The 27,236-nt window shown below is 39.7% G+C and overlaps 1 protein-coding gene across 1 annotated transcript in view; it reads right to left on the reverse strand.

The window, feature by feature from the left end:
- The window catches only part of LOC117543928 (tetratricopeptide repeat protein 28-like), a 174,364-nt gene extending 152,599 nt beyond the window's left edge, over window positions 1-21,765 (reverse strand). The window contains 2 exon segments of the mRNA XM_034212592.1: window positions 17,524-17,823; window positions 21,524-21,765. Of these exon segments, the coding sequence (XP_034068483.1) occupies window positions 17,524-17,823; window positions 21,524-21,553 (330 nt within the window). The 5' untranslated portion in view covers window positions 21,554-21,765.
- Between the last annotated feature and the right edge of the window lie 5,471 nt (window positions 21,766-27,236).

Raw genomic sequence — 27,236 nt, forward strand, 5'->3', positions numbered from 1 at the left:
TATTTTAACGCAAGCCGTCATCGCCACGGAGGAGCACACAGCCTCTGTGAGCGAGCGAGAGAGACAGAGAGACAGACAGACAGACAGACAGACAGAGAGAGAGAGAGAGAGAGAGAGAGAGAGCCAGGGAGAGCACACCTTTATCTATTTAATATAGATAAAGTAAGAAATCCTTCCAATGTACTATAGAACAGTAAAAACAGTTTAAAAGGGGAGTGATTAGTGAAGTATGCATAAATAAAAAGAAAGAATGCTAACTAGGTAACATAAGATAAGAATAAACCAGTTTAAATGATTTGTTATTGGATGTGATCATATTCTAAAGATGTTTGGATCATTGAACAGTATACAGCTCCCTTTCATCTGAGTGTTGAGAGCTGAATCCAAATTCATGTTGTGCTCAAAGTGCACCAGATTGATGCATTTAACTTAAAAATAAATCTCCCTGGGGGTGCATGCCCCCGGACCCCCCTAGAGAAGGTGAGGCCCTCAAAATAAATAAAGCAGTTTAAAATAATGAAATTGCATACATGTTCTTTTAGTAAACACTGAAAACGCAAACAGCACACAAAGGTTAAAGGTCAGCATATAATAATGTTAAAATGTGCTAAACTGCAAAAAACAACAAAAGAGGAGTAAAAGTAGCCCCCGACTTGTTTTATTTTTTGAAAGTAGCTCTCACCCTAAAAAGGTTTGGTGACCCCTGCAGTAGAGGCACAAAATACAAAAATGAACCTGAAAATGAGCATTCGGGTAATTGTGTCAAATGACAAATAGAAAACAGTGTAGCAGACTCTTTTTTATGGAAACATTTGATAGGAAAGGCAGTGGGTAAAATCCACACTGCTGCACAGTCACAATTAAAGTGATTGATTAGGCTGCTTCAACTCTCAGAGTAAAAAGACCTACACTGCACTGGTTTCCTCGCAATAATCTGATAGGTGGATGTTTTACTAGACAAAAGGTTTAGTAGTTGTATATATTTTCTGTCAGCATTGTTAATTAAAGCACAACCTCACCACAATGTTTTAATGCTTATGATTCAACCCATCATGTATACAACTACAATCACACATTAGCGACATAGCATTATTCCAATTACATCTTTGAGGAGGTCTGGTGGAGCTACAATGTCTTCAAATCATGTTTCTTTAATAATATTCTTTTTAACAGCGTTCTTGTCTTTCACAACCTTACATCATTTAACCAACATAGTTAGGTGCCAAGCCCTAATTAGGTAGCATTAATCAATAATAAACAGAAGGAGCTCACAAGACCTCAATTATGGATGCAACAATTCCCCCAGTTTAATTGGAGACATTCATTCCTACATTCTTTTAAATTAAGATGTAACCGAATGACTGAAAATCTATATTAATCACAAAAAACGATTTTCATTAGCTGTAACAGGATTAGTAAGAATAAAATATTGATTTGATCAGCATTAAAGAGTGAAGAAAAAAAAAAAACCATAGCACCTGCTCACAAGCTTTTATTTGAGGGTTTTATTCTCAAAAGAGAGCATTTGTGGGATTTGCTGCTCCACTGCGCCTGCAGGATGCCACCTGCGTAGATGTGGGAGGACATAATGGATGTTCACATCAGCGTCATTATCCTCCTCCCCCTCCTCAGGATAATTGTTAAAACATTTGTAGTAATGACATAACGTAGTAGCATTAGTGTGACACGACATTTGCTGATTGTCAATTCACTGTCGCCACCTGCTCCTTTAGTCCAATGGGGAAACATTGGAACAATTAGATGAGTGAAGGCAATTCAGTGTTGATTCACTTGGTAATGATGCTTACCCCTTTATTTCTTTCAGACATGACTATTGTATGGCAGCTGTGTGTCGAGTTGGACAGGACTTAATAATAAAAACATAACTACCAAAGTAACTCTCTCAAAGGTAAACATCAAATGTATTTCCCTTAAATTAACTGACTCAGCCGTCTAATGAGGCAAAATACTCTGAACTAATAAACAAACCTTAACACACCCATTTAGGACGTCTCACTTGCAAGGTAATTCATATTAGGGTTAGTAACAATTACATCCTTTAGAGCTATTATTTGTATCAAGATTTGCATTAAACAAGCGTTCAAATGTTTTGCCTTTCGCCACATTTTCAGATTTATGTTTATTTCCTTATTTATTTGTATACATATTATGAGAGACTGCGTCCATGTGTGACTGCTGTAGCGATGTCTGCCTAATCTTTTTAAGCTGCCATCTCCTGTTGAACAGGAATATGGATTATGTTGTTTTTTTTTGGTTTCTCCCATTTCCTTTTGATTTTAAACTTTCACTCTCAACACTTTGCATGTAGACAAAAGGAACGAACATTTTTAACACAAAAAAGAAGTTGTCAATAGCAGCGACTACACTCAATTAGGTGGAAGAAGGCAGTCTAAATGTGGTTGCCCAGGGTGACTGGACAGTCATTAGAGATGACGATTGGAAATAATGATTATGGTTAAGGAGCTGTTGTGACTCAGTGTTTAGTCTAACAATCCACAATATTATGATCAATAACTAGTGATGCCCTTTGCATTTAATGAACGCCTTGGAAACATAGCATCTTGATTTGCTTTGTTATTTTCCAATAGAGTAAAACATGTTTTATTGTATCTTGGGTGACCCACCTGGCCGTTGCAAGTCAGAGAGAGGACTAAATATTGTGTGAAGATTATAAAGCCCAAAATGGAGCAAAGAGAACACACTACACTGCACCCTATATACCAATGGGGGTATACCAACTTCTGTAAATGACATGAACTATCACATTTGTGAACAAATATTGCATTTTTGGCTGAAATTCACAGAAACAATGGACTGATTGGAGATACATTTTCTATCATTGGAATCATCAATTAATGGGCTAAAAGAACTACAAATAACACGCGTTGGTTAATCCAAACCAGTCCTTCCTTTAGTTATACTGAGACAGACTTGGTCTCTTACAAATACAATGAGCTAAACTCAAGTGATCAGAAGTATAAAAACCCTTGCCCCTGCAGTCAAAGTGGTCCTACTCATTTGCATGTGTATCGCTACACAAACAGGTGCATACAACAGCAAGTCCAATTCCACGCTTACTTTGCATGTGAATGGGTTAACAAAAGTGGACCTAAATCATGGTCGTGGACAGCCGTGGAGAAAGGCATGATTGTGGGTTCCTGGAGGGCGGTTTGAGCACTGCCAAGATCGCAGAGTTGCTACTCCTCTCAAAGGCAGCGAACTTAAAGGCGTACAATGAAAGGAGCAGAAAAAAAGACACTTCAAAACATTGGCTCGGAGGGAGGAGGACCGTGCCAGGTAAACATGGGGGGTGTCAGGTGGTTTGGGCCACAAGTAAAGGAGAGTCACAACACAGCATAAGGCTGAAGTTGTCACGGTGAGAGGAGCAGCGTGGACCCAAATGCAGGATGCAGGAAGGCTTAGCAGAAAAGTCCTTTATTTAAAATGCTTGGTTCAGACGAAGCAAAGCAAGGCTAAGAAGACAGACCTTCGTATTGCAAAACATTCAGTGTTATTCAAATGTTCATATTGCATCATCATTGAAAACTCAGTTTTAACTTTATCTATAAGGTACATTTCAATAAACTAAGGAGGAAAAAGCAGTCAATTACACGGCAATACTGGAGAATATTTATCCATTTAAAGAAGAGCAGCATTAGAGAGATGGACTTTTATTAATCCCTCGTGGGGAAATAGTTTCTCTGCATTTGACCCATCCTAGTGTTAGGAGCAGTGTGCTGCCATTTTGAACGGCGCCCGGGGAGCAGTGTGGGGAACGGTGCCTTGCTCAGGGACACCTCGGTAGCACTTGGTCTTGCCGGGACTTGAACTGGTGACCTTCCAGTTGCCAAGGACCGTCCCTATCGACTTCGCCACCACCGCCCCATTAACAAGGACAGCAGCCGTTAGCTAGCCAGTGGGAATCACAAACAACCAACAACAACGACGACTCACATACACTAGCATGCACCCACAACCAGACTGACTACATAAACTAAGCACAGAGAAATTCAGATTAAGATTGAAACACACACATGGAGTGAGACTTCATTCTACAGAACGGCATTTCTCCACTATATCTTTACAAAGCAACTACTTGTTTACTGCTATATCATTGCCCTGGATGCCTTATGTATAGTGTAAAACCATAAAATAAATGGATTTAAAATATAGACATGTGTTATCAGCAAGCATAAACATTATAGACTTAGTAAGAGCTGAGTGGTGGTCACTGAGTGTTTTTGTTAAAGCCTCAGTGTTAGAGCATCCAGTATCATTGTGCTGGATCAAATGTATCCATTCATAAATCATGTTTCCATTATCTTTCCTTGATAATGGCACTTCATCAACATTGTGACTTTGTAAAGGTGCAAAACAATCACCCTTGAATGATTTGAGTAACATTTCGGTGAAATTATGTTAACGAGTTTGCCACCACAGCCCCCCTGATAGGAATCCCATTAAACATTGAAGCATGCCCTGAGACGAAAGCGCCAAGCACCAATATCTTCATTTTCAGATTCAACACCTCAACAAGGGAGTCACGGCACCATAATGTCTGCCAGCTCATATCAGCCAAAGATGCTTCAGTGTGCTACAGAGCAGAGATTTATGTTTTTCTGGTCACTGAGTGTGTATTTGATTGTCAAGCTCATTAAAACAGCAACACACTCAAGTTCTGTTTGAGAAAACGTGTGCACGTATGTGTGTGAGATGTTTAACGCCTGACTGAAACAGCTTACCCTCTGGTCAAATACGGTGATTGTATCCATAACCACGGAAGTCATTTGTCAGCTTCGCACACATAAATACACCACCTGCATTCCAAGGTTTTTTAGCTAATACATCTCCCCGGGCTTTTCCGTTTAGCTGCTGCTGTTGCTGTTGTTGCTGTTGCTGGTGCATTCCCCTGTAAAACTCATTATGGAGAGAAAGAATTAAAGGGAAGTATCTAGGTAAGATGCAAGAGTGCAAGCACTCAAACAGCTAATTGTAATAACCTGACACAAGTGAGTAATTTAGCTGCCTAAAAACGAAACCTGAGATCTATAAGGAGCACTTTAGAAGAATGAATTAGGCTGGAGGTCATTACACACCAAGACATTTAGACTGAAAAAGAAGATACATCTTTAACTGCACTGGATTTGAATATGAAATGGTCCTGTTTAACAGTTTAAGGGAAGGATCTGAGATTATAACAGGGGTTAACATATTAGTTTGCATATTGCATTCTTTGTTGCAGACTGCCTTCCCAACATCCATTATTTATTAGAAATCATCCATCATTAATCATGTACGACATGCCATGTAACTCAGTAATTATAGAAAAATGTTGACCATGCAGCACTCACTTACGGACAAAATTAGGTCATATTTAAACTAAAGCCTGATTACATTTCATGCTGTGGTTCCATATGAGCAACGGTGACAAATGGGACTGTTTTTTGCTGATACATCAATTGATTGCATTAAACAGTGACAGATTTTAAGTGACATTATTGAACGATTGTGTTCTATTAATGTGCACTGACATTTTACACAGTTGTATACTGTGAATTGCAAAGTAATGTGGCCTGTTTCTATTTGAATAATGAGGAAAGATGTCGTTTACACTTTTATTTCAATTACCATGTGGAGTTTTGACTATTAATGGCACTCTAGAGCAGTGTAGCTCCACCTATAGAATATGAAAACTCACCAGCATGCACGCAATACATAAATATGCATCATCTGGCAGAGCTTCAAGGCTTTACAGATGTACAAAACTATCCTCAAAGCAGTGTTTTGAGTGTTTAGGGCATACTGAGATTACAGCTGGACAGCAGATAAGAGGAGAAGATTTAAAAAAAGATTTTCTCTCTTTTTACACAGTTACTGACTGAAATCAGGCCGACCACAGCTGCTGTTCTCCATCAGAGATAAAACTGCAAAAATATTATTCACCCATATTTAAAGCCTGCAACAATGAGAAAGTGATATTGACAACATATTGGGTTGGAGCATCCCTTTAGATTCAAGATTCAAGGGTTTTATTATCATATGCACAGTAGCTACAGTGTAGTTATGGCAATGAAGATCTTAGGTCCCATAATGATATCCCGTAATTTTAATGATACATATATAAATGAAATGCGTTTATATTTTTGTAGGAACAATAATGTATTCCCTGAGTACAACATAAGAATTACAGGTTTATCAAGAATAAACAATCAATCTTTATTTTGTTTGAGTAAAAAAAGACAAAGCTGACAGTAAAAAACAATTAAATTAATAGTGATACGGAGAGAAAAGTTCCAAACAAAACTTTGGTCTAGACCAGTGGTTCTCAAAGTGGGCGGCGCGACCCCCCTGGGGGGCGCAGAGGCATGCCAGGGGGGTCGCGAGAGACCAGGAGGAAAAATGGTTATTAAAAAAAAAAAATGATTAAAAAAAAAAAATCATAATTTGAAAAATTATTGATTCGAAAATAATATGATGCAGTACAGTACTATTACGTCTGGGTCTCTGTGTTTCATTAAAGCTCGACTCATTTTGTGTGCGCGAGAGAGAGAGAGAGCGCACCGGTACTGGAGATCGTTGTTGTTAGCTTCTGGTGCTAGCGAGCTACGCTAACGGATATAAGGAGTTTTTTCAACAACAAAGTGGAGGAGAGTCCTCTCCTGTCAGACTGAGAGACTCAGTGAGCTAAAGGACTCTCTCAGTGGGTCTCAAATGTTTTGGTCACCATTAATGTAAACAATTATTTCCGAGGCACACGTTTAAATGATCATTATAGTTATACAAAAATAAGAGAATAAATGAAAAACAGGTATGAAATACTATATGACAGTAAAAAAAGAATAATGTTTAAAAGGGTGATTTGTAAAATATCCATAAATAAAAAGTAAATCTGTTAACAGGTCTGTTTCAAATGGGTGTTGAGAGATGTATCCATAGATCTCTTCATTTTGCTCCTAAAGTGCACCAGATTGATGCTTTTAACTTCAATATTTAAAAATAAATCTTCCTGGGGGAGCTTGCACCCGGACCCCCCTATGTGAGGTCCACACACCACCTATAAAAATAGCACTTTACCCCTGCTTACACCTATATGCCGTGAGCTGATTATCGAGCCTTCATTGTAACAGTCGCGGGTACACTGTGTATTTGCGTGGGGAGTGTTGCAGTAGAAAATTCCACTGTAGCGCCCGGTACATTAAACCCTAAATGTTTGAGCTACCCCACAGCACCCCCAAAATAAATCTCTGGCGCCGCCACTGAGCCTGACTATTTGTGTTGGGGGGGCCCGACCTTTTTTTTTCTCCAAAGGGGGGGCCTGACAGAAAAAGTTTGAGAACCACTGGTCTAGACCAATATGTTTCCTCTTTCTAGAAATAACTATTGTGATTTTCTGCTATGCTTCTTTCCAAAAATGCTAGTCAGCCACCTGGAAACAAAATTAGTGGCATCTTTATCCCCTACCAATTTATTTCTCTGGGAGGAACCAGGGCAAATGACTCATTCTACTGTAGGAAGGAGGTTACATCATGAAAAGGTGCCATATGAATCAGACCACAAGCTAAAAGAGGAACACTTTCCACCAAGGAGAAAGCACAGACCAAAACATTGCACCTCCTTAACGGGGTGAAAATATAACAATACATCTGTGATATTACGCATCAGTAGAAGGATTTTTCTTTATTTTAATCTGTGTTGTAATATTGGTATGTATCTGACAGCGCTCTTGGTACTGATACAAGAAATAATTAGCGTACTAGTCACCCAAAGTTCAGAGGCGAAGGCAATGGGAACAGGATGCAGATCAGAGCAGATGAAAAACCTCTCTGCTCTGTTATTCATCGTGCAATGCGTATGCAGTGTATACTAATGGGCTTCTAGCAGGTTGCTCTCTGCTCTACCCTATTTCCCCAATGGGAGAACTTCCTCCCTGCAGCAGGGCCAGGCTGTGCTAATTCTGGAGACATCCAGGTCTCGGGACCCGAGCCTTGCCTAGCTCCCAGGTGGGAGGGACCGGCACAATACGAGGCTGACAACAAAATGAACCCCTGAAAGAAAAAAAAGAAAAAGCATCTGTATAAACTAAGAGGTTATATGCTAGGTGCAATTGTTTTCCTCATTTCCTCGGGCTTGTAAAGCTGATCCACTATCAGCGACAGGGTGTTATGCCATGAGCATGGCAATGAGCTTGCTTTCTCTGGGCCTTTTGACATTTCTTTCCATGTAATAGCAAGCAAAAAGCTATTAGGCTGGTAATCAATTGATGTATCCGGAGGGAAAAAGCTTTCTGAGTGCGCAGACATTCTCCAACATGATTGAAAGTTTCTTGTTTAAGGTGCTTACCTAGGCTTTGACACATTTTATTTCTTCAGGGACAAAGAGGCCACTGCATTTAATTTTCTGAACAGATTATCTGCAAAATGGCTATCAAAACAAAAAAAAGAAAAGCAATTTATGCAAAAAGTAACACACATTTTTTAAATGTCATACGGACAAATTAGCCAGAACAGAAATACCCACATATACTGAATCTGTTTCAATATTTTTAGGGTGGCGAGGGTTTATGATCATGCATCTGTGAGCGGTCAGTAGGTATTCGAGGGTGTTGATAGCCTGACAGATTACGCTGAGGGTGACATCAGCTCTGACTCATCCTTGCCCTAAGACAGCGTAGAGACAGACAGCTTTGGGGTGAGAGGGAGGTCATCACACACACATCAAATCACATTACATCATGCAACACTAAAACATTTTTTTTGAGAGCTTGTGTGGCCTCCAGGAAAGCACTGAAGATATATACTGTAACATAGTTTATGGTTAGTGTTAAAAAGGAAAAGGAAAGGCTTGTTTTCATTTTTTTGCTGCATGTCTGTGCGTCTGCTGTTTCTTGAAAGCAGATTACATTTTACTAAAGACTACAATTTGGTAGGGCGCCTGGGTGGCAGAGAGGAAAACCACTTGGCCACCATCACAGCGATCCGGGGAAGCAGGATTTCGAAGCCAAAATGGGAGAAAAAAGGAAAAAACACTGAACACATCAACAGTCTATTCAGTTAGTGGACTGACAACAGCAGCCTTATTCCGGATATAAATGATATCAGTCATATTACTAGCATAATTGAAATGCCTGAGCTGTAATACTGGCAAGTCAACACAGCAGAAATCTTAATGTGAGCTGATTCTAACAGTTTTTTCATGTACTAGACTGAGAGAAGGGGATATGATTTTGGCAGCAAATTGCATCCTTCAGGTTCACAACAATGCAGCAGCTCAGAAACATTGATGCTGCATATTACTGAAGACTATCACATGGGATACACAACAGTTAAACAGTGTAATTTAAGAAATAAGTGTCTTTCAGAAAAGCACACACAGACTGCTTATGAGACAGAAAACTGCAGCTCAGGATTAGTTTACTCTCATCTTTGAAAGAACAACATAGCTGCTAAATAAGTGAAATCAAAAGAGTGTGTGAGTTTGTGTCTGGTCACTTTCCCTCCATCATGGCCCTTGCATATGTGCCACAATGGGCCTTCGTAAGGAAAAAAACTGAATTGAACTGTTCCCGCTCATTTCACAGATTTTCCAGACAAATAATTTGGGGTTTGTGCCCGCTAGCGCCAACCCTCTGTCCGTCCCACTCTCTCTGGCCTATAATTACATGCCATTCATTTGATTTGTTCATTAGTTCAAGCCTCGGCTGGGTAGAAGCAAAACGGAACCCTCTTATTAGTGGTTCATGACTCGGCTCTCTCCGTGGTGAGTTCTGGCGCGACAGTGGAAAACAGCAGCAGTGCAGTGCTAGAGAGGGGAAACAGGCGGGAAGACCTTATTTTAACCCAAAGCACACAACTTCATGAAAAGAGACAGCAGGGGATGCACACTGTCGTAATAAGTGTATATCCGTAAAACCTCTAACACTGCTGTGCTGTTGAGAAGGTCACCGAGCTCTGATATTACAGACAACAAAACACTGAAGGCTTGAACCAAATCTTTGGCAAGGAATCACTTTTTCTGCGAGGATCATAGGAGCATTCTTTCCACATTACACACGGGTGCTTTTAAAACAATTTAATTAAACCAAAGCTTTAACCACTGAGCATATGCTGTATAACTGAGAACAATCTATTAATACTCAAATAGGGGAGGGTCTAGGACTAGTACTGCAAATTAGATCTGCTAGGGTCTAATATGCCGTCACATATTTGAGCTTTGGATAAGTTAAAATATTCTTGTAATTCCCAATTCCTTCTATAACTTTATAAATGTCTCTCTTCCTCTATGCCACTAATTTTCATCATTATGTTGCAAGTCATACATTTTTTCGTTTATGTCACAGAATCTTACCACTCAATTTTAAATAGTTTGAGGCCCTGAAAAATTCAGGAAGTCATCAATAGGTAAAATCCAGAAATCTGCCTCGTCTGAATAGTGTGTTCTGGTCAACGGTGCAAAATCGCCCTACCTTGTCAACCCTGTTGGGGTTCCATTCTTGGACCGTTACTTTTTTTCCCTGTACATTAATGACTTGCCTAATGTATGTCCTGAGTTGAATGTGCAAATGTATGCCGATGATGCGGTCATCTTTATACACGGGAAAAACACTGAAATGATCTCATCTTGTCTCTTTAATGCTTTGGACAAGGTTCAACACTGGCTGAACAACATTTGCTTACAGTTAAATGAAAAAAAAACAGTATACATGATGTTCAGTAAATGACCAGTCAAAATCGAAGGATCCAACATATTTTTAAACGGAGCAGAAATAGAACTAGTCTCCCACTTCAAATATCTTGGAGTCATACTGGACTCGAACTTGACTTTTAAGAAACATATCAAGCAAACATTAGAGGCTATTAAAAGAGCTGCTGATCTGGTAATACCACTCGTGTAAATTAAGATTGTACATATATGCACACCTTGGTGCATTTGGAGATTATTAGGAGTCAATCTCAATTCAGCTTAAACAGATGAAATGTTATGTGGAAAAAAAGGTATGAATGTATTTGATGTGGATAAATTGTTATGCTATAATATAAATAATATATATAATATAATAGATAGATGAACTCAGACGATTGCTAACAAGCATCAGGTAGGATTTTCTGTGAAATGGCAAGATGGGTGGGAAGGGGGAGGGACGGGGTGGCATGATTCCCTATATTTTTTCTTTGTCTTTTCTTTTTGTATTATTGTCTATATCATTTGTATCTGTGTATATAAGCAGGGGTGCACATAACTGGTACGCATGCGCGGCAAAAATCTGAATTGCGTAACGTCACTTGTGTCAGTATACGTGCCTTTGCGTACCTTAAAACATCAAAATAAAAACACATATTTCGTCTACACGTGTTTCTTGTCAACACTCAATGTAAACTACGAGACATGTCAAAAAACCCAAAGACATTAAGCAGCTACGTTGCCGTTTCGCTCCCTGCAAAAACTCTTCGGACTTTCTATGACTGATTGAACTGGAGCTGGCCGAGCCGCGCAGGACATAACCGACGGACCTGTGAAGCTTTACAGGAGGCAGAGGATAGATCACTGGACAACAGAGTACAACTATGTATGTATGTATGTATGTAGTATGTATGTATGTATGTATGTGCTTTATTTATAAATGTTTACATGGACTGGCGAATTCATCCACAGAAAACACACTGGACGCTGCACTAGGTCAGAAACCAGAAGAGACTGTGAGGTCCACCGTAGACGGACCACTTTTGGACAAAATGTCCTTTCCATTAAAGGCAGCTCATTGTGGAATAGCCTCCCAACTGAGATACGGGATTGTCCCACTCTCAATAGTTTTAGTTTTATTTAACAGGGACAGTGCACATTAATGAACATTTCTGTAAATGTGCCAGAGTTAGCCAAGAGGCTATTTTTCAAGTAAATACAATACATTTAAAACATGCAACAGACATTACTGGGATACTTAAATAAAACAATTTAAAATACAGAACATTAAAACAAAACAAATAAAACAAAACAAAAGAACATGTTAAAACACAGGCAGTGGGTTGTAAGGAGCAGAAGATTGGGTCAGTGTTGGCAGAGCTGATTCCTCACCAACCATATTTTGAGTTTTGATTTAAATAAAGTGAATGTGGTCTGGTCTCTGATTGGAGGTGGGATTGAGTTCCATTGCTGAGCAGCTTTAACAGAAAATGAAGACTGACTGAAAGAACTTTTTCTGAGTGGAATAATGCAATCTCCTCTCGCTGCACCTCTTGTTACCCTAGAGTGTTTGTTTGTACAATGACTCCAGTGGTTTTAATGTTGTTGTACTATCATGTGACCAGGTAGTTAAACAGTAGGTGATGTGTGAGAGAAAGGTTAACTAAAAGAATGGTTGAGAAACAAACAGACGTGCACTCACCGCTAAATGCACTTTAATACAGGGGTTTCTCCTCTTGCACTTTAGGTAGCTCTTGTATCTTATCTTGCACTTTATACGTCGTTGCTACTAGATTGTACTGCCATGTGGTAAATACTTGTGTGTGCTGCTCTTGCTCTTTTTGCATATCATGTATTTGTTTTTGCTATGTGTATAATTGTCATGTTCTTAAATGTTTTATGTGAGGGACTGCGGATGGAAATGAGCTCCAAGCTAAAATCCGGCACATTTACACTATTTGCATTTTTTTGTTTTACGTGTTCATTAATGTGCATTGTCCCTGCTAAATAAACAATGAAATTAAATGAAATGGAGGATCTGGAGAAGGATGTGCACTTGGAGATGACCTCCATTGCCCCATTTTCCACTTTAACCCAGTCATTTAAAGCATGAGAAGGCGAGAAGCAACACATCTGATTGAAGATGCTGCATGGTGAGCAACATCCTCCTTACATCATTCCCTGCATCAGTATTCGCATGACAAGCTAAAGGCATTCATATTTTATCCCCATTTGTTTCATAATACAGGTATGCAGGTTGATGTCAGTTGTTAATCATGAATATTCATCAAGGGATATTATTAATATTCATGGATACATATGTTAGCCCCAATATATAGCCAGAGTTACATTTAGTCTACATTTCCATTTTGGGGTAATTGTGATAAATAACATGTCAAAAAATTGATGGACATTTTTCAAATAGAACTGAATCTAAAAGAACACAGTTTAAAGAGGCTCTATTATGCTTTGGGGGTTTTCTCTTTCCTGTAGTGTGTTACATTGGTTTGTGTGCATGTCAATGCTCTACAAAGGCTAAAATCCTCTCCCACACACTCCCCCGCCTCCTTGAAACGCGTCCATCGGACTCTGTGTTAACTTCCGTAACATAGTGACATCACTAACATCATAACAACAAAAGTATGGGGAACTGCTAGAAGGACTAAATGGTAGGTCTATTTACTTTTTCACAATGCAGGAAGTACACAACACTATGATATGCTAAGGGACATGTCTAAGCATTTGACCAATCACAACAGTGCCGGCCAGCTAACCAATCAGAGCAGACTGGGCTCTGGTTTCAGACAGAGGGTGAAAAGAGGTGCTGCAGCACAGGCAGGATGAGAAAAATAAAGCCCCTTTTGAACATTTAAGAATGTTAACATGTCAAAGAAGAGGCACAAAATACAAATAGGAACCTGAAACGGAGCATTCTAAGGCCCCTTTAAATGTTTTGCCCTAAAAAGTCTATAAATTCATATCTATGATATATATCAGTTCATGTGTACTGAGACAAATTGGTGCTTAGAGAACTACATGCTAACGCCAGCATGCTTTAAACATTTCGAAAATAATGTTAACATGATGATGTTAAACAAATATGATGCTTTCTATATTCTTGATTGAGTCTGTTTAGAATGTTGTTTGATTTCTGATTTAAATTCTTGCAAAATGTAGCTAATTAAAAATTCTGACGCAATTATGTTGCGAAAGGAAAAGTCAGGGCTGGTTTACCAATCTAGTGGCTAGACAAAGCCACTCAGCAGGATGGATGACAGATTTAAGTTGTACACTGAATTCTCATGAATGATTCATGGATAACTCATCATAGTGCATTACAACAAAAAGGTCACCTAATACATGTTCTCTGCTCGACAAACACAAAAACACATATTTATGCCCACCTGCTGTTCCTCACTGGAGGTTTTCCTTTTAGTATTCAGCATGTATCAAAATAAAAGCACAGCTCACCAAGATGTTGTGAAATAAATATCTCAGATGGTAAGGATGAAAGCAAAAAGAAAGGTACAAGAGCTATAACCACTCTCCACATGAGATCAAAAGCCAGCTTCTTTATGCTTTACACACACTGAGATCAGATGGGAGCTGGTTTAACGGACTGTCATACCAACAGGGGAGCATTACACCCCAGTGGTTTTCATCCACATAAAAAGCAGAGCGCCGCTGAGAGTGGCAAAGGATGAGGCCGTCAAATCACACAATTCTTTGTCTTCCTTTCCTTGTACATTACCAGCAAAAAGCTAATGTCATCACCCAGCACTGCAGGAAAGAGAAGCTTTATGCTTTATCAGGCTGTCAGTACCACTCCTTACACAATTACTGGATATGCTGCTGCTGTAATTAAAGTCCCCTTTCAGCACTCCACACACAATGACCTTTTCCAATGCAAACACTCATCGTCTCAGTTATACCCAAGGCCCTTCCATTGGGATGTAAATAGCCATTTTAATGTTGGTGAAAAAGAAAAATGTGTGCACATGAACTCAGGTAAAAAAAGCCTCATCTGGGATACAAGGCTTGAAAGGTGTCGTGAAAACTGGAGATAAACACTTGAGGAGACAGAATACCCTCGACCATCATAACCTATAATCAGAAGATATGCAAATGATAGAGATGTTTCCCCAGACAATGCAGTGCCACTTGTCTTCTGGTTCCCTGGGAACTCTCCTGTCAGCCTCACACAGGAGAATGGCAGGGATAGCAGAAAATGCTGTTTGTTTACCATGTCACTGAAACAGCCGTGTTGAGAGGGAGGGACCAGATGGAGGAGCAGAATAGACAGCGAATTCATCTAGAGAGGGTATTGTCCTCTCAGTCACTGGTACACGCCTAAAAAACAACTAGGGTGCAATACAGAATCACAAAATACTCACTGGCAGCAAAAGCTAAAAGACGCTTTCCATCCTAAAGTGATACTGGAAGTTTGCTGCAGTGTCATCATACAATAAATGAATCATGCACAAGAAAAGCAGCTAGATTATTCACACACTAGCTCGTAGAGAATAAATGTGACACACACCTTGTCTATGAAATGACACCCTATTTTGTTCTCATTTAAGCGTTTTATATTCAGTAAGAGGGTGAGATACAAAGGGCCTAAAGCTGTCCTGGGTCATTAAACCACACATTTTCTTTCTTCTCTCAGAATGTGTTTTCTGGCACTTACAGCAAGCAAAACTGACAGATTAGACAGGGGGCTCCTTCACAGGCTTCTGTGGGCTTCAGGATGGTGGGCTGCTCGCTGGTGCTTGGGGCAGCAAAACCACGCCTGTCACGGTTTGACGGGGCCAATCCAGAAGTGCAGTCATAGCCGGGTATGATTGATGATATTATGTACTCACACAGGATCTGAATGCCAGCACACTCCTGTGATTTAATCCCTGTTCCTTCATCAAACATTCAGGCGTAGCAGATGGACTTCTACAACCCCAAATCTCTATTTCCCCGAGGCCAACGCCATTAGTGTCAAGACCACCATAAATAATCAATTCTTTGAGGTAGCACTAACTGAATACAGGAGTTGCAATACATTCATGTGTATTGATTATATATGGTCATATATGATCTACTATAGGGCAATGATATCAAATTATCCGACTCTTATAGGACCAGAGAAGGTATTTTTTTCCCTGACATATCAGATAAGAAAATGAAAGATGGAGTGGTTGTGACCTTGGCTTTGCCTCCGACCGCAGATTAATCAAGTAGAAAAATGGCCTCCATTGCGGCTGCTTTGATACATTTTTAAGCACATTTCAATATTTGTATGAAAGCCAGTCATGATAAACATGGCCTTTAACCCACTGCATATAAAAAGCATATTGGATATTAAAATACCTCAATGCCTTTTTGTCCTGCACACACAAAACCCTTAAAATCCCTCCAGTTGGACAACACTGACCCCTAGTGGTGATTCAGGAAACTTCAAAACATGCACACTTCAGTATAATTGTCAATACCACAGAGATACTAATCATTTTTCCTCATGTAACATAGTAAAACACAAGGATCAGGCTATACATCTGCAGCTAGTCTGCTAACACAAACGTCAGCATGAGAGTTAGAGCTGTCAGGGAGTAAATCCAGGAATCAGCAGAGCTACACTGCCTAGATTAAGCCAACCATCCCCCCAGCCAGACCACAAAGAGCTTCATTGTACTTGGATAGCATATCAAGAGGAGAATGATTTTGGCAGTGATTTTCAATTATATTTTGGCCTTGCTGGCTTCAGAGGGTTATGAAATTGTTCCAGAATGAACGACATTTACTAATGTTCAGATGCTACAGATGGAGGGAGAGGGAGATGTGGAAACATGCAGGAGAGACTATTGTTGTAAAATTGGTTGAAATAAAACGATATAGAAACAGTAGTGTACTAAAAAGCTTCTAAAACAACAGCTGGTCAATAGCTGTGTAATCATTCCAACAAAAGTATGGAGAACTGCTAGAAGGACTAAATGTATGTAGGTCTATTTACTTTTTCACAATGCAGCAAGTACACAACATTATCTACGTAATAAAAGGTGACAGTTCCCACTGCAGCACCACATTTTTACTGAAGAGGAAACCTACCTGAGCAGCTGAAGATACACGACCTCAGATCAAAGAAGAGGTGGCCGCTGATTCATCATTGGTAGCGACAAATTATCATCAATACCACTCTACCACATTATCATCAATCTCTCTCTCCAAAGACAAAAGTATCTCTCCATGCTAAATTGTGAAATCAATGCGTTTCTATCACTGAGAGGAATTGGTCTCCGAGTGATCTCTGCGGCTGAGTAATGTGAAATCTATCACAGGTTAGTCCACATGGCCTGGACAAGATCAAAGACAAGACCCCAGAAAACTTCGTATTGATCAGCAGAGAGAATGCAACTGAGGAGTGAAGATGTGAGTGGAATTGGAAACACTTACAAACTTGTAAATCATCTAAAATGTGTGATCAAAACAACAACAAGATAACTATAGTACTAGTTTATATTACTTGTTCCTTTTTCAGCAAAATGTTTGATCAAACGTACTTCACACTTCTCCCCATTTAAATCTATGCAGCTAAATCCTGATAATTAAAGTTTAAATTGGAAATTGTATGGACATCAGAGCCCATAAATTAGATTTGACGAAATGAAGAATTGTTGGCAATGAGACACAACTGGTGCACTTATGAAAGCCAATAATCTCTGTTTAAGAAGATAAAATGTATATGATGTACAGGGTGAAAACCTCAGGACTGTTTCCTCATGTTTTTACTGTCCTCATACTTTAGTGTTTCCATAGATAAAGTGCTTGAGGCGAACTTACCTTGGGCCACTTGGGATTGAGCTCGCAGGCTTTTTCAGCGTCCTCCAGTGCCGCCTGGTGCTGTCCCAGTTTGAGGCGGGCTGCTGAGCGGTTACTGAACAGGATGCAGTTCTGTGGGTCAGCCTGCAAGGCGTTGGTGTACAAATGGATGGCCGCCTGAAAGTCACCCCGCTGACACGCCTCATTGCTCTGCTGCACTTTCTCCATGAACTCTGCTTTGCTGAGCCCACACCTGGCCCCGTCGTCTCCAGAAACACATTGGATAGGTCTGCCCGCTGTCCGAGAACCGAATATGGAAAACTGAAGAAATACACAGAGGGGATTGACAGCTGTAATCAGTCAAATAAAAAAATGTTAACCGAAAAAAACTTAAAACTTAACCCACAGGAATGCACTTAAACAAATAACAGTTCTTAAAAGTTGAGTAATACAATTCAAATACCTTGGCAATAGGAGGGGGAAATGGGTAAGGTATAGAACACACAAGATAAGATTATTTAAAAGTCCCATGACATGCTTTTCCGGTTATTACCCGTCCCCTTGTGTGTTATGTAGCTTTTTATGTGAACGGTCTGCAGAGTCACAAACCCTCAAAGTACACCCTGTAGCGAGTAAAACTCTAAGACAGAAAAGACCTGTCTATGCTGCCCCAGAACGCTGGAGATTTCTCTTTTTCCATTTTTTTCTTCCTGAGTAAAGTGACGTAAACGGGCATAGTGACGAAACGGCTCCGCGGATTGGTCCAAATGGAACAATCCGTGGAGCTCCTCACACACACACACACACACACACTTACTCAGCCTTATCTTTTCTCAGCCGCGCTACTCCGCGGAGTTTCGCCGGCACACACACTCACTCAGCCTTATCTTTTCTCAGGCTGTGAGTGTATGTGTGTGCTCAGGCTGAGTTCCGCGATGTCTCGCTGTCTCGCAGACCCCACGCAGCAACCAGGAAACGACACCAGTAATACACCTCACACTGTCCGCTCCTCGATCCTCAAAGGGCGGAGCAGCGAGCCCCGCAACGTCCCGCCAACACGGCACCCAGACCCCACGCAGCATTCTTATCTGTTTGTCATTACTGGTGTCATTTTCTGGTTGCTAACAAACACCATTGTAACACATAATCACTGATGTTCCGCTTTAACGGTGGTGGACTCATCAGAACATAGTGGGCGAGCTGACCAATCAGAGCACAGTGGGCTCATAGGCAGGAGGGGGCATGAGGGGGCAGGAGGGGGCAGGAGGGGGCAGGAGCTCCAACAAGCCATGTAGGACAGAGAGTGAATACACATACTATAGATGCTGTATGAGAAACCAATGTGATTTTGGAACATTGAACAATGTAAATCTATTCTAGTAGACAACAATGGAATTATGATCAGTAGAAATGGCCATGACATGGGACCTTTAACGTGTTTCAACTGTAAATGTATTTTTTTTGTGGATGGTATACAGAATCGAATATGGTGTATAGTGTTTCAATGTGTGATATGACTCAGCATGTTTCCAAAAGAGTGTATGAGAAAGCATATTTGCCAAACTGACTCATCTTTTCCCACAAAAGCAATGAAAACAAGCACTGTAGTGTTATGATGAGTATGATAATGTGCTGAACAGACCTTTTGACACTTGGAATAGCAAAACAAACCATTAGTTTGATGCAGTTTAGCCAGCTAAAGGACCCTTGTATTGTGCATGCTAACAGTTTTATTGCTCTCTGGGAAACTGACCTAACTAAACAGTTGTTAATGTTATTTGTTCCAATTGTGGTTTTCCTGTTATGTAAAGTAAACATCACTGTCTGCTGTGAAGAAAACAAAAAACAGAGAGGATATGATTCATATATTTTTGGCCTAGTATAACTGTATGAGGGTTAAGTCTCTATAAACTTTAATATAGCTCAAATCAAAGAAAGACCTTACAGAAAACCTGAAGTCCACATATTCTGCAGTATACAAATATTGTATTTAGACTAACTAATCAGTTTATCTTTGAGGGTGTATTGTGACATAACCTTAAATTAAAAACTCGATTTCCAAAACAATGTGAATTGTTCTGCCAGCTAGGTCTGTGTGTGTCTCTCGTGAGATTCCTGATTTTGCTCTGTGTTTTGACCTCTGAGAGACCGCCACATCTGTACAGCATATGGGATATTGGTTTCAGTCCAAATAAGGTTAACTCACCTTTGTTTATGAAGAACAGACCCATCCAGGTTAAAAATAGGGTATGCCTTTGGCAAAGACAGTTTGATCTTTCACATCCTGTCAGTTTAAAACAAAGCCCATAACTATTCTGATGTTCACAGCCGTTTTACCTAAGTTTAAACACACAACAATAGTGTTAAGTTCAACCTTATAAAGACATCTTCAGTGCGCTGCTAAATCTCCTACAATAAGATTAAGCCTTAAACCTGCCTTAGAGCAAGGTCATTGGCAATAATGTGGGATTGAATCTATAATTGTAAAAATTAATATTCAATGTATTACTCTCCTGAACAAACCAAAAGGCAAACCATTTGAATGTAAGACCAATTTGTGCAAGTCTTGCTGTAGCTGCATTAAACCAAATAGTGTAATTGATTAAGTAGATGAGTGATGTATCCATTTATCGGGAAAGGTTTGTGAGTATTACTGAATCAGGAAATTCATCTCAGGGATGCATGTTTTTAGGGCCGTCCTTTATACCGCTTTCTCACCACTCCTCCTCGGACTGAATTCTGGGATATGGCAGGCTGGGTAATTACTTCCAGAGGCCCGGGGAGTAGACGCAGCAAATATGAGGGCTTAAGTAGGTCCAACATCAAGTTGCAGCGATCAGTAGCTTTCTTGCACCTTTTGACCTTCCACCTTTGATGAGTGCTTTATATTGTATCTCCATGTATCTATTTAAAGTATGTGTTTAGGTGATTACAGAGCATGTGAGGCAAGTATACTGTAGGGCCAAAATAGATTATATAAAGTAAGACAATGACCAAGAACTAAAACAAACTGAAGAATTGGTATGCCGTTTTTAAGAAACACAATATAGTGTACCTTTTAAAGCCAATGTAACACCTTCACATTGTTAAAAAAATCCATTAAGCTACAACAAAATGATGTAAAACAGTGGGATTTGTGCAAGGAGGTCTTAAAACAAGTGTTAGCTGCTGGGTTTGTTGCTGTAAATCCTATGGAGAGCTTAGCAACCCACCTCTCAGAAGTACACAAACTGCAAAGCTGAGGGAGTGAAGTCCACAGCACAACTGACAGCACTGTCACGCATGATGAAATTCAAAGACTTGCTTCCAAAGCAATGTCAGGAGAAACATCTATTATTGATTAGTTCTCCCAGGGGCCCGAAGAGCATGCAGGTTTTCCTTTCAGATAAACACTGTACACTAGACCAGAGAGGAGTGAACTGATCAGATATTTTACAGGAAGGTCCACGGTGAGTGCTGTCTCATGTGTTTCATTGGGCTGTATGTGGGCAGGAAGGGTGGAGAGGGAGTGATAATGAGAGCCTACACCAACACAGAGGACACCCTGCCAACCTAATCACGAGGAGACAGAGATTAAGTCAACTCTCCATAGAAAAAACACAGTCTGTAATGCACACATTTACTTTTTGTTGGGGAATAATGTGGTGTAATCATGGTTGTACACACAAATGAACTGCCACTGTGCAAGCCACTTTGTTCATGCAAAACAAAAGAAGTATGATTTATGTTTAGAGCCTATTTTGTAATGTGTAAGATCTTATATTTGCATTTGAATCACATTAATGTTAGCTATTGTGTGAGCCAGGAGAGCACACACATCCTCTGTGCAGTCCAGCACAGTTTGCATGACTGGAAAATCGGGCTTTTACGAGCTTTTCGCAGGAATGGTCATTTGGCATTTCCTGTCCAGGACGCGAGGTAACAAAAGTGTTATTCAGGGGGGAGGCAACAAAATGCCAACAACTACACATATGGCAGCTTGCATGACAGTGTAGAAAGTAGTTGTTTTTTGTCTATTTACCTTTTCTTTCAGAGTCGCTTGCTGCTCCATCCTGTCTGACTGCTTTGGTTTGTGCCACGGGTTATCGCTCTCATCCCATCACACTCCTTCTGGTCTTTTTATTTGGTTCAATGTGCTGTTGGAAAGTTAGCCGAAAGGTCCACGTTATAGTCGCTAAACTCCGAGGAAAATCTACGAAGACTGAGCTGTGTTGCCTTCAGGAGAAACTTTTCTCAGGAAAGTGCGCCATGTTGTCAAATCTTTTCCTTTTTTCTTGACGTTTTTCCTCCTGTTGCCATAGCGGATTTCTGACCGCTGTGAGGAGGGAGGTTATTCCAATGAAAGGGACATTTTTGATTAAAGAAGCATCACTTAGTTTTGATGTGCATGTTTTTATACGTGTTACAAACTATTTATGAAGTGCAATTCAAAGCAAATGTTTGCTCACTTCCAGGTCGTTGGCGTTCGTAGACTTTGTAAGGGCTCAGGGTGAAGAGGAAAAGGGGCACCTCGCCCGCGTGCAGCACGTTATTGGTGCCCAACCTGGCCTGGCCTGACTGATGATGCGTTCAGGTAAAATTGTTCAACCAGAAATAATGAGCCGTTAGGAGTTAAATTCACCCTCTTGGGTTGTAGACCTACTTCCTAAATTATGACAGCAAGTACAGATTGCTAATAAAATAATGGTACAATTACTGGCATTTACATAATAACATTTTTACAGCTTATTTAACGATATGCACCGTTTGCCTTTACTAACTTACCTATCATTGCAAATAAATAACACTGCAAAAGTGCATGAGCTATTCAAATGATGTGACTACAAGGCTAAAGCAGTTGCGGCAATCATCTTAATATGAAAACATTAGATTTATTTAATTGAATTACTTGTTTGGTGTTTTTTGTTATCTGACGACTTTTTACTTTGACTTCTTACATTTTTAACTCAAAGTCCTGTACTTTCTACTTCTTACATTTTCATAACAGATTTGTTACTTTAGTTTTAATCTGTGTTTGGTGGCGCGATCATTATTATTTAGAGTCATTGCGTGTCTATTGATTTTAACACGATTTGTGTATCCTTCATTTCCTGGTCTTCTCTAAAGCCCGCCACACTGTCCCGAAATTGACACCAGATGGACACACGAATATGGAATTGTGAATTTCGCACGAAGATGGCCCCGAACTTGGTCAACAGCCAAGCAACAGCCAAAGCAAGTACGATGCCTACAGAAGGCCACACAATGGCACCCGAACCACACACAAAAATATGGTCGTAGGCTTTACTGATGATTTAGAATGTATCCAGACTCAACATAAGAGCTTGTGCCTCTTTGGGGGGTGCTAACATTTAAACATACACTTTATTCTTTACTTTCTCCGTCTTTATATGTAGATTAGAAGATATTACTTATCTCTGTCATGTTGTTTCCATAGCAACAACAACTACCTGTCAACAGCGTAAACTCGCCTTCAAAATACAAAGCATCTAAATAAAACAGGAAGTTAACCTAAATTACATTTAAGACATACAACTGCAACGAAAGTAACAAAAACAATGTAATATACTTTTCAGTTTCACAGAACACAAATTGGGTTATTTACATAATATGTTTACATGATTTTGTTGTTCAATAAATGCAATCTCGATGTCATCGTACTATAATGCGCTGGCTACACGACGGCATTGCGAGGGCTTTACGTAGTTGCCTTGTCTGTTGCCTTCCTAAAATAATCGGGCAGCTTCTTGTTTCCTTCGTATTGTCTTTGTGAGGCGAAAAATGCCCGATGGCACCAATGATCAGACGAAGATGACACGATTTGACAAGATGCCCTCACAAGTGCCTTACGGAGGGCAAAATGGACACACGAATTCAACACGAAAATTAACCTTCGCAAGGTCCTTCGGCAATTTTTTGGCATGCCAAAGATTTTGCCACCGCTCACGAAGTTGCTGCCGGAGCCTGAGAAACTCCACCACCGGCGGTCATACGATGGCCCTCACGAATGGCCCGATGTTGTTACGATTAGAGCCGAATTTGAACATTTCCTTTATCGTGTGTCCATCTGGTGTCAATTTCCGGACAGTGTGACTGGGGCTTTAAGAAGAGGGACCAATGAAAACGTTGTCATTTTGCCGTTGTTCAGCATCGAAACATTCATTAGCTAACAATTACATTATTGTTCTATTAATATAAAGGGAGGTCAGTTACTCTATAAGACAGTTGGTAGTTATGTATGAGGGGCCGTACAGGCCGTAATTCATACTGGTCCTCTCACGCACATACATTCTCCTTTTACATACATATATTTTCACTCTTACATACATACATTCTCCTTTTACATACATACATTTTCACTCTTACATACATACATTCTCCTTTTACCTACATATATTTTCACTCTTACATACATACATTCTCCTTTTACATACATATATTTTCACTCTTACATACATACATTCTCCTTTTACATACATATATTTTCACTCTTAAATACATACATTCTCCTTTTACATACATATATTTTATAATATATGCATGTGTGAAGACAATATATGTATGCAAGTGAAGAATGTATGTATGTGTGAAGACAATATATGTATGTGAGAGAAGAATGTATGTATGTGTGAAGACAATATATGTATGTGAGAGAAGAATGTATGTATGTGTGAGAGAAAGTATAGTGGAAACGGAAGGAGTATGGTTGAAACGGAAGGCAGGTCATTCTTGCGCGGTGATTGGCTCAGAAGGTCGAGCGGGGCGGGCTCATGTTCAGAACTTCTGATTCAAATCAACATGATGGAGGGAGAGGGTTAGGGTTAGATGACTCCGTGTATCTACGGACCACTTGTTTTTCTTTATTAAACAAGTAAACGGAAGAGTGTCTGCGAGGCGTTTTTGCTTTTTGTTTTTTACCTTACTAAATGGTCTAATGGTCATTGTAGCGAGCCCCCCTACTCGCGGAAGTGATTTCAAAACAAAAAGCACTCGTTTGCTTGGAACGTTGAACATAATTATAAACAAGGGGAAACAAGGTGAATTTAATGATCACAACGAAAACGGCCAAGACACACATTGAGCCCAGAAAATGAATGTTATTAAGGCTGTAAATATAATAGGCATGTGTCTAAAATGGACAACATTGTTAGGAGATTTAAACTATACAGCGATTCTGCACTGAGGTCACTCAGCCGTCTCTCGCGTTTGTCTTTTCAAATCAGCTGCTCTTCATATTTTACAAATATTTTTTACTGAAAGTTCTTAATAAAACTGACACTGTTGGACTCGAGGGGAGAAGAATAAATGGACAACATTGTTAGGAGATTTAAACTATACAGAGAGCCGTTTTTTCAAATCAGTAGCTCTTCATTTTCTTTTTACAAATATATTTTACCACAAGTTCTTCATAAAACTGACACTGTTGGACTCGGTACTAGTTTGACTGCTACTAACAATACATTGAAGTACTTTTACTGTGTACTTTGTGAGAAATACTCTGTCAAAGTCCCCTCCATATAGCACATAATCTAATGCATCAGTCCATCCCAGGCGGGAGTTTATAAACCAAAGGGTAACCGCCCTTACGGCACGCTCTGATAAGTAAAGCGAACGCACCCGCAAGGACACCTGGCCAGGGATGTGACAGTTTCAGGGGTTGACAAAATGTTCCTTAAAACCCCTAATGCTTGCTGCAATCTACGCGAATCATCTCCCTCCATCATGTTATGTTGATTTGAAATCAGAAGTTCTGAACATGAGCCCGCCCCGCTCGACCTTCTGAGCCAATCACAGCGCAAGAATGACCTGCCTTCCGTTTCAACCATACTCCTTCCGTTTCCACTATACTTTATCTCTCACATACATACATTCTTCTCTCACATACATATATTGTCTTCACACATACATACATTCTTCACTTGCATATATATTGTCTTCACACATACATACATTCTTCTCTTGCATACATATATTCTCTTCAGACATGCATATTATAAAATATATGTATGTAAAAGGAGAATGTATGTATGTAAGAGTGAAAATATATGTATGTAAAAGGAGAATGTATGTATGTAAGAGTGAAAATATATGTATGTAAAAGGAGAATGTATGTGCGTGAGAGGACCAGTATGAATTATGGCCTGTACGGCCCCTCATAGTTATGGGTACTTTTTACTTAAAGGTCCCCTATCATACTGTTGTTCATCAATATATAATAGGTCTCAGATACAAAACATGTCTCTGAAGTGTTTGGCTTGAAATACCCAACAGATCATGCATTGTAGCATCCCATAAACTCCTCTGTTTCAGCCCTGTTTCAAAAGTGCTGATTCTCTGTCTTTCACTCTAGATGAAAATAAGGAGCCACGCCCCTCTGAGAGATATTTGGTTAAAAAGAACACAATGGTGCTCTAGGAGGAGATTCAGGTGATAAGGTGGGGGGGGGGGGGGTTACCTTGGTTGGTAATTGGCTAATGGTTACACAAGCCAAAAAATCGTTGAGACATCATAAAGTGGCCAAAATTCAGACAGGTTTTTATATAAATGGATCAGGACAAAAGGTGAGCGAATCTTTTTTCCTGAAACTTTCAGAATCTCGTTACACAGAGAGGACACATGTTTCTGTATAAAAGACTTGCATTTTGCATAGGTCCCCTTTAAGTACATTTCGAAGCCCATACTTCTTTACTTTTACTTGAGTAAAGAAGTTTAGTCAGTACTTCTACTTTTACCAGAGTATTTTTAATCACGAGTATCTGTAATTCTACTTGAGTAAAGGATGTGTGTACTTTTGCCATCTCTGGTTGTGCCTTAAAACCAAAAGAGAAGAAGGAGAACACTATTTGCAGACATTGCTTGAACGCAGCAGGATTTTAGTTAAGTCAGAGAATTTTCAGCTGACTGCAGTTTCCCTCAGTTTTGTTTTGAGTACAAAATCTCCACCCTCATTAAACTGTTTTGCAGCCACAGAAGAGATAGCAAACTTAATTTCGCATAAATATGCAAGCAGTCTGTCTTATAAAACCAAGAAATAAGAGAGACTGACCAAATGCACTTGGATAAAACATATATTGTTTGTGTGTGCAGCCCATCACCAGCAGATGGTGCAACAATCCTTTACAGAGTGGCCTTTAGTCTCGACACCAGCAGCCATGTAATTCCATCAGAAGAACAAGCTAGTCTTGCAATAAGCCTTTTCCGTTGGCATCTCTTTAGTGTTTATTTGTGGCTGCCTGCATTGCATTCAGTTGTGGCAGTTGAGGGTTCCTGATACTGTGTGTTGTATTACTTGCACAGGGTTTACTACATTAAAAAAGGGCCATAGTTAACATTTGAATAGGCTTCACCTTTGTTTTTTCTGCTTAAGAGTCAAAACTCATAGTGTGTCGTTTTTTTATGTGTTACACACGAGATTGTTTAAACTGCAATGGGCCTTGTACAATAAGTGTAATATTAATCATGTGAAAACATTGTCTTTTTGTGTTCACTTGTGTTTTTTTAAGATTTATGATCAAAATGATTACAAAGACCTTAAAACAAAACTGAATCAATTTATTTTATTGTTACTGAATTTTAAGGTCAGTTTTTGACGAAAAATCTGAACATTTTTACTGAATTTTAAGGTCAGTTTTTGACACAAAATCTGAAAATTGTTTTGTTTTGCTAATGGAAACAGCATTGGTCATTGTGTTATCTATTCTCAAAACTCAGACTTTATTTCTAACAATGCTTCC

This window comes from Gymnodraco acuticeps, unplaced genomic scaffold, assembly GCF_902827175.1.
Source record: "Gymnodraco acuticeps unplaced genomic scaffold, fGymAcu1.1, whole genome shotgun sequence".
NCBI lineage: Eukaryota > Metazoa > Chordata > Actinopteri > Perciformes > Bathydraconidae > Gymnodraco > Gymnodraco acuticeps.